This window comes from Bombus vancouverensis, chromosome 7 (genome assembly GCF_051014615.1).
Source record: "Bombus vancouverensis nearcticus chromosome 7, iyBomVanc1_principal, whole genome shotgun sequence".
NCBI lineage: Eukaryota > Metazoa > Arthropoda > Insecta > Hymenoptera > Apidae > Bombus > Bombus vancouverensis.
Window position 1 is genome coordinate 11,759,633 of NC_134917.1, and position 8,797 is coordinate 11,768,429.

At 29.7% G+C, this 8,797-nt stretch overlaps 2 protein-coding genes across 2 annotated transcripts; both read right to left on the reverse strand.

Annotated features, from left to right (window-relative positions):
- Positions 1–1,976: 1,976 nt before the first annotated feature.
- LOC117159033 (E3 ubiquitin-protein ligase RNF146-like) lies at positions 1,977–2,928 on the reverse strand. The gene is made up of 2 exons (XM_033338512.2): positions 2,542–2,928; positions 1,977–2,430 (listed from the first exon to the last, which is right to left on the reverse strand). The coding sequence occupies exons 1-2, from the start codon at positions 2,870–2,872 to the stop codon at positions 2,189–2,191; spliced, it is 573 nt and encodes a 190-aa protein (XP_033194403.1). The 5' UTR covers positions 2,873–2,928; the 3' UTR covers positions 1,977–2,188.
- A 4,790-nt stretch (positions 2,929–7,718) lies between these two features.
- LOC143302929 (E3 ubiquitin-protein ligase RNF146-like) lies at positions 7,719–8,797 on the reverse strand. The gene is made up of 2 exons (XM_076620042.1): positions 8,284–8,797; positions 7,719–8,172 (listed from the first exon to the last, which is right to left on the reverse strand). The coding sequence occupies exons 1-2, from the start codon at positions 8,612–8,614 to the stop codon at positions 7,931–7,933; spliced, it is 573 nt and encodes a 190-aa protein (XP_076476157.1). The 5' UTR covers positions 8,615–8,797; the 3' UTR covers positions 7,719–7,930.

Genomic DNA, 8,797 nt, shown 5'->3' on the forward strand with positions numbered 1-8,797 from the left:
TATATAATTTGCACATGATTTTAGTCAAGTTTCAAAGCTTTTTTGGCAATCTCATTAAAAGTATATAAAATGTATTTAATCCCTAAATAGAATATCTATATGTTGTGTAGGAATTTAATCAAACTGATATTAATTCAAATGTTAACTCGAATATAAGTACATGTAATTGGTATCATGATACTATACTATATCATAATACTGACATAATAAATATGAAGTGTACGATAGTAAACGATGTTAAAAGATCGATAGAAAATTATATTTTACAAATTTAAATAGGGTATTTAGAATGCCTAATATCAGCTAATATTAAAGAATACAGATCTTACTCTTATCTTTTTAAGATCTGTAAAAAAGTTTTCGGTTGTCGCAAAGTCTCGACACAATTTATGTACTTCAGAAGAATGACTTGTTTATATGTATCTGAACATGCTGAAATGCATGTACGCGAAATTACTTATATTAGTCGTTTCAGCAGTTCTGGCAATCTATTCCTCCTGTGACGAGACCGAGTTGCACTGCGACGCAAGCCCACTAGATGTTGATGCGACATTATAACAAAGAAAAGTAGTTAGAAAATTCATTTAATCTTTTATTTTTTAAAAAAGAACGAGTGAAACAGAGTTAAAATATCACGATTTCGGACACTTGCATTATATCATATTTACGGTCCGTCACGAAAATCATAATAAATTATCAATCATTCAAATCAGTGTTAAACAAGAACGGAAATAAACTCTTGAATCACTCGTTACGATTTACAGCTTCAAAGTTATAATTAAGTTCCTGATTATCAAATTATTGTAAGTAGTGGGATATGCAAATTTTCTCAACTGTTTTTTTTAATACTACATACTGCGTTTGAAAATATTAAATTTGAATGAAATCTAATACTAAAATAATTAGTGATTTACATCTATGATGAAAGAGGAACTTAATGTTATATGAAATTTGATGCACAGCAGCATGGTTTTAGTCTAGAAAGAATGAATCTGTCTTATTTTATTTAAAAAGAAGTAAGAATTTGAAGCATAATATTATCAGAAAAGTAGTAATATATTTTGTAATTCGGTAAATATAACAAAAAAATAAAAGAATAAAAGTACAAGAAAGTACCTAACATATGCTCTATTTTTATTTTTATCATGAAAAATCGAAGATTCTTATATAATATATCTAAAATTAATTATTTATTTCATATTATACATATCTTTTTTTTAATTAATAGATTATTATATATTTTTAATTTTCGCTGTTTATAATATTTGTAAAAATATTCAAATAAAAGTTTGCATAATTATTTTAGTATTTATAATTTCCTTTTACATCTAATTTTTAAATACTGGAGGTGTAAAAACTATTCGGTAAAAAATATTTTTATATTACTAGAATCGATAGTATTATCACCATTATAGTAAAATTATCTACAATGCACGAGAAACGCTATGATTTTTTAACAAATGTCTAGTTTATTTTTAACGATAATATTAACAAGTTGAATGAAAATCATGTTATTTTTCGATGTGCATCAATTTAAAAGATTAATATAAGAAATGCTGATAACAAATGCAAAAAAGATGGCAGTGCGCTAATTATATCGAACGTATAAATAAGAAAATATTGCTAAATTTCAGAATATATTAATATTTTATGTGCAAAAACAGTAGATTATTGTTATTTTTTAAGATACAAAAAAATTTTAAATATTCTTAATTACTCTCAATAACCTAAAGTTACGACATAACATAATTTACAATAATTATGAAAATTACATAAACATGAATTAAGTAGAATCAACATTAAAGTACAGGAACATGGAATGATATTTCTTTCCTGGAGAACATTTTTTAAGGAGATGGTAAAAAGTGTAAAATTACTAATATATGCATTTATAAAGCCTGAACATTCGTAATATGCAAAAGAATATTTAAAATGATCATCCACTGAATATTTAGTTGTGAAAGACTTAATTGTACTTAATTGTTTTGTTTTTAATAAGCATCACAGAGCAATGTACAGATTGCATGTCAGTACATCACATATATAAATGTTCTGCATCTTTGAACATGTACATGAGTTTATTATACTATATTTTTCATTTAATAGGATGCACATTTATTTCAATAAATTAAACTTTTTAAAAATGATCTTCATTTGATGAATAGGAAATATTAGATGTTTGTAGTCATTATAATGTAGGATGAGTGGAAGGTGATTCACTTCCTTCATCTTCCTCTAATTCATCATCTGTATCTGAAGATAAATGTTCTCTCAGAACTAAGGAACGCATTTGTTCTAATACCTGATGTAAAGAGTCTCTTTGTTCCATTCTGTCATTTAGAGGTGTAGCATCACCACTTGCTGTTCCACCAGCTGGTGTTTGTGGTGTATTACTTGGAGGTACTGGAGTATTTGTACCATCTCCGGTGCCTTTAAACAAAAAGTTACATTACCCATATATATAATGCTAATAATCATTACAAAGCTCTCACAAGTACGATTAAAACTTCAACAAACAACTGGTTTTAGTAATTATTATACCCATATCATCACTTGCAGGACTAGCTGGTCTTTCTGCTCCCCTTACTTCTCTAGTGATTTCTTCATCTTGATTAATTAATCTTAAACCTGCTACTCCTTTTTTTGGTACATTATATAAATCACGTTTAATTTTTCTTCGTCTAGAAGGATCATTTCTACGTAATTGGAGCATTGAACCAAAATCAGCAATATAAAGAAATCCTGCGATCAATAATTCACAATTCCGTTTGCCTTGTTTATATGCAGTTTCTAATTCATGACTTGTACGTTGATCATATTGCCACCAACCTGTAACAACGTAATTCAAAATTACACAAGTTATGTTGTCCATAGAATCAAAATCAGAGTTAGAGTCAGAGTCAGGGTGAGTGTGAGAATCAGAATCAGAATCAGAATCCGAATCCGAATCCGAATCCGAATCGGAATCGGAATCGGAATCGGAATCGGAATCGGAATCGGAATCGGAATCGGAATCGGAATCGGAATCGGAATCGGAATCGGAATCGGAATCGGAATCCGAATCGGAATCCGAATCCGAATTGGAATCGGAATCGGAATCGGAATCGGAATCGGAATCGGAATCGGAATCGGAATCGGAATCGGAATCGGAATCCGAATCGGAATCGGAATCCGAATCGGAATCGGAATCGGAATCGGAATCGGAATCGGAATCCGAATCGGAATCGGAATCCGAATCGGAATCGGAATCGGAATCCGAATCGGAATCGGAATCGGAATCCGAATCGGAATCGGAATCGGAATCCGAATCGGAATCGGAATCCGAATCCGAATCGGAATCGGAATCGGAATCCGAATCGGAATCCGAATCGGAATCGGAATCCGAACCGGAATCGGAATCGGAATCCGAATCCGAATCCGAATCCGAATCCGAATCCGAATCGGAATCGGAATCCGAATCCGAATCGGAATCGGAATCCGAATCGGAATCGGAATCGGAATCCGAATCGGAATCGGAATCCGAATCGGAATCGGAATCGGAATCGGAATCCGAATCCGAATCCTAATCGGAATCGGAATCGGAATCCGAATCGGAATCCGAATCGGAATCGGAATCGGAATCGGAATCGGAATCGGAATCCGAATCGGAATCGGAATCCGAATCGGAATCGGAATCGGAATCGGAATCCGAATCGGAATCCGAATCCGAATCCGAATCGGAATCCGAATCGGAATCCGAATCGGAATCCGAATCCGAATCCGAATCCTAATCGGAATCCGAATCGGAATCCGAATCGGAATCCGAATCGGAATCCGAATCGGAATCCGAATCGGAATCCGAATCGGAATCGGAATCCGAATCCGAATCGGAATCGGAATCGGAATCCGAATCCGAATCGGAATCGGAATCGGAATCCGAATCTTCTGAATTGACTCAATTACTTCGTTAGACCAATGACCATTTGCAGGTAATAAATGCATTAATGTAAATTGAAACGCCACAGGTGGAAAAGATTGTAAAGATTCAGAACCAGGTATATCATCAAGTAAATGTATTTCTTGTATTGGAAGCAATTCAAGATTACCATAATCGATGAAATGCAAAAGCACAGTATTATCAATATTATTTATATGCTTTATTCTTGCTCGATAATATCCATCATTTTGAAATTTAGCACAGCAAAGAGCATTTATGCGCAAACTGGTCGACTGAGTTTTAACACAGTTTTGACGTCTAGTAAATTGTTCAACAAGGGGTAAAATCATACGTTCTACACATGTTGCAGAATTTTTATCAATTTGACCCCATATTCTGAGGAATGTATGGCATGGTTCAATATGAGTCACAAAAATAATCAACTCTGAATTTTGTTTTATGCTCATTGTGTTATATAATTTTTTGTATAATAAAAATTTGTATTTTCTTATATATTTTCTTAATTTTTATTTCATTAAATAGGTGAACTTGTGTAATCTGAAATACAAAACTATTGTTAGATACCTCAAAAGTGATTTTATTCAATCCTCAACGTTATCGGAAAGTAGGCCACCTTAGCCGCGACTTATCAAATAATGAGATCGGAGGATCATGCGATCATAACTATTTCTATTTTTATATACCTTTCCTAACGGCATTACTTCTTATGTATATAATTTTCAAAGTTACCGATATAAACAATTTTTTTTATTTTTACCATATTGTATCAAAAGGTATCACGTAACCGTTTCATATTCTATTAAATTATTTGACTCCTTACTCATTTGAATGTAGTATAATACAAATTTACATAAAACTTCTTCTCACATATGTTACTACTTGTTCTACTTGTAATATTAAATATGTAGATAAATTCATCAATTGTAAATGTACATACACCTAAACCGATATTCTTTATATGATACTGCGTATAAAAAAAGGTGTATCAATATTACAACTAAATGTAAAGCTACATGTAATACAAACCTCACAAATAGGGTATCAAAGACGTTTTTTTTAAATTCATTTCATTAGAAATTAAATAATCACTAGCTTTTTCGCAAAATTGTTCTTTCACATACATCAGAATGTGGCGGTTGACCGGCTTCTTGTTACGCCCACGGAAGTGTTCTTGAACATTATTTTGAAATGATTAGATGGCGCGAAAATTTAAATTATATGCCGTTTAAGATACGTTCTATACATTTAATTTTGTCAAAAAAGATATAAATGAATTTTAATTTAATATTCTTTTCAAATATGCATAATAACATATACTAAATATATTAGTATAATTGTGAAAGTAATAATTTTTATTTGTAAAATTCCTTATAAATATTTTTATTACATTTTCAAATAAAATATTACGGTGAAATATTAATTGTTCATGAAAAATATGTTTTGTTAATATTATCATATATGTGTGTTACTAGAAATAAATATGACAACTATGTAATATACATACATATATATTTATATATGCATATATACTTATCTATATGCTACTATACATATATTTATATATATACATATATATAAAAGCATATATTTTTAATTCTTAAGAACCATTACAATACATGTTTTTAAAAATTATTTTTACAAAATTGCATTACATAATTTTTTTTATAAAATATACTCCATTAAAAACTAAAATCTTCCATAATTTAAATAATTTTGCAAGGCTATCAAAATATTTTCTTTAAGTAACATTATTGTAATCACATCAGATAAGGAAAATTCTCCTGTCTCTATCAGAACTATATTTGTATATAATTTGCACATGATTTTAGTCAAGTTTCAAAGCTTTTTTGGCAATCTCATTAAAAGTATATAAAATGTATTTAATCCCTAAATAGAATATCTATATGTTGTGTAGGAATTTAATCAAACTGATATTAATTCAAATGTTAACTCGAATATAAGTACATGTAATTGGTATCATGATACTATACTATATCATAATACTGACATAATAAATATGAAGTGTACGATAGTAAACGATGTTAAAAGATCGATAGAAAATTATATTTTACAAATTTAAATAGGGTATTTAGAATGCCTAATATCAGCTAATATTAAAGAATACAGATCTTACTCTTATCTTTTTAAGATCTGTAAAAAAGTTTTCGGTTGTCGCAAAGTCTCGACACAATTTATGTACTTCAGAAGAATGACTTGTTTATATGTATCTGAACATGCTGAAATGCATGTACGCGAAATTACTTATATTAGTCGTTTCAGCAGTTCTGGCAATCTATTCCTCCTGTGACGAGACCGAGTTGCACTGCGACGCAAGCCCACTAGATGTTGATGCGACATTATAACAAAGAAAAGTAGTTAGAAAATTCATTTAATCTTTTATTTTTTAAAAAAGAACGAGTGAAACAGAGTTAAAATATCACGATTTCGGACACTTGCATTATATCATATTTACGGTCCGTCACGAAAATCATAATAAATTATCAATCATTCAAATCAGTGTTAAACAAGAACGGAAATAAACTCTTGAATCACTCGTTACGATTTACAGCTTCAAAGTTATAATTAAGTTCCTGATTATCAAATTATTGTAAGTAGTGGGATATGCAAATTTTCTCAACTGTTTTTTTTAATACTACATACTGCGTTTGAAAATATTAAATTTGAATGAAATCTAATACTAAAATAATTAGTGATTTACATCTATGATGAAAGAGGAACTTAATGTTATATGAAATTTGATGCACAGCAGCATGGTTTTAGTCTAGAAAGAATGAATCTGTCTTATTTTATTTAAAAAGAAGTAAGAATTTGAAGCATAATATTATCAGAAAAGTAGTAATATATTTTGTAATTCGGTAAATATAACAAAAAAATAAAAGAATAAAAGTACAAGAAAGTACCTAACATATGCTCTATTTTTATTTTTATCATGAAAAATCGAAGATTCTTATATAATATATCTAAAATTAATTATTTATTTCATATTATACATATCTTTTTTTTAATTAATAGATTATTATATATTTTTAATTTTCGCTGTTTATAATATTTGTAAAAATATTCAAATAAAAGTTTGCATAATTATTTTAGTATTTATAATTTCCTTTTACATCTAATTTTTAAATACTGGAGGTGTAAAAACTATTCGGTAAAAAATATTTTTATATTACTAGAATCGATAGTATTATCACCATTATAGTAAAATTATCTACAATGCACGAGAAACGCTATGATTTTTTAACAAATGTCTAGTTTATTTTTAACGATAATATTAACAAGTTGAATGAAAATCATGTTATTTTTCGATGTGCATCAATTTAAAAGATTAATATAAGAAATGCTGATAACAAATGCAAAAAAGATGGCAGTGCGCTAATTATATCGAACGTATAAATAAGAAAATATTGCTAAATTTCAGAATATATTAATATTTTATGTGCAAAAACAGTAGATTATTGTTATTTTTTAAGATACAAAAAAATTTTAAATATTCTTAATTACTCTCAATAACCTAAAGTTACGACATAACATAATTTACAATAATTATGAAAATTACATAAACATGAATTAAGTAGAATCAACATTAAAGTACAGGAACATGGAATGATATTTCTTTCCTGGAGAACATTTTTTAAGGAGATGGTAAAAAGTGTAAAATTACTAATATATGCATTTATAAAGCCTGAACATTCGTAATATGCAAAAGAATATTTAAAATGATCATCCACTGAATATTTAGTTGTGAAAGACTTAATTGTACTTAATTGTTTTGTTTTTAATAAGCATCACAGAGCAATGTACAGATTGCATGTCAGTACATCACATATATAAATGTTCTGCATCTTTGAACATGTACATGAGTTTATTATACTATATTTTTCATTTAATAGGATGCACATTTATTTCAATAAATTAAACTTTTTAAAAATGATCTTCATTTGATGAATAGGAAATATTAGATGTTTGTAGTCATTATAATGTAGGATGAGTGGAAGGTGATTCACTTCCTTCATCTTCCTCTAATTCATCATCTGTATCTGAAGATAAATGTTCTCTCAGAACTAAGGAACGCATTTGTTCTAATACCTGATGTAAAGAGTCTCTTTGTTCCATTCTGTCATTTAGAGGTGTAGCATCACCACTTGCTGTTCCACCAGCTGGTGTTTGTGGTGTATTACTTGGAGGTACTGGAGTATTTGTACCATCTCCGGTGCCTTTAAACAAAAAGTTACATTACCCATATATATAATGCTAATAATCATTACAAAGCTCTCACAAGTACGATTAAAACTTCAACAAACAACTGGTTTTAGTAATTATTATACCCATATCATCACTTGCAGGACTAGCTGGTCTTTCTGCTCCCCTTACTTCTCTAGTGATTTCTTCATCTTGATTAATTAATCTTAAACCTGCTACTCCTTTTTTTGGTACATTATATAAATCACGTTTAATTTTTCTTCGTCTAGAAGGATCATTTCTACGTAATTGGAGCATTGAACCAAAATCAGCAATATAAAGAAATCCTGCGATCAATAATTCACAATTCCGTTTGCCTTGTTTATATGCAGTTTCTAATTCATGACTTGTACGTTGATCATATTGCCACCAACCTGTAACAACGTAATTCAAAATTACACAAGTTATGTTGTCCATAGAATCAAAATCAGAGTTAGAGTCAGAGTCAGGGTGAGTGTGAGAATCAGAATCAGAATCAGAGTCAGAGTCAGAGTCAGAGTCAGAGTCAGAATCGGAGTCAGTATCGGAATCAGTATCGGAATCAGAATCAGAATCGGAATCCGAATCGGAATCGGAATCCGAATCCGAATCCGAATCCGA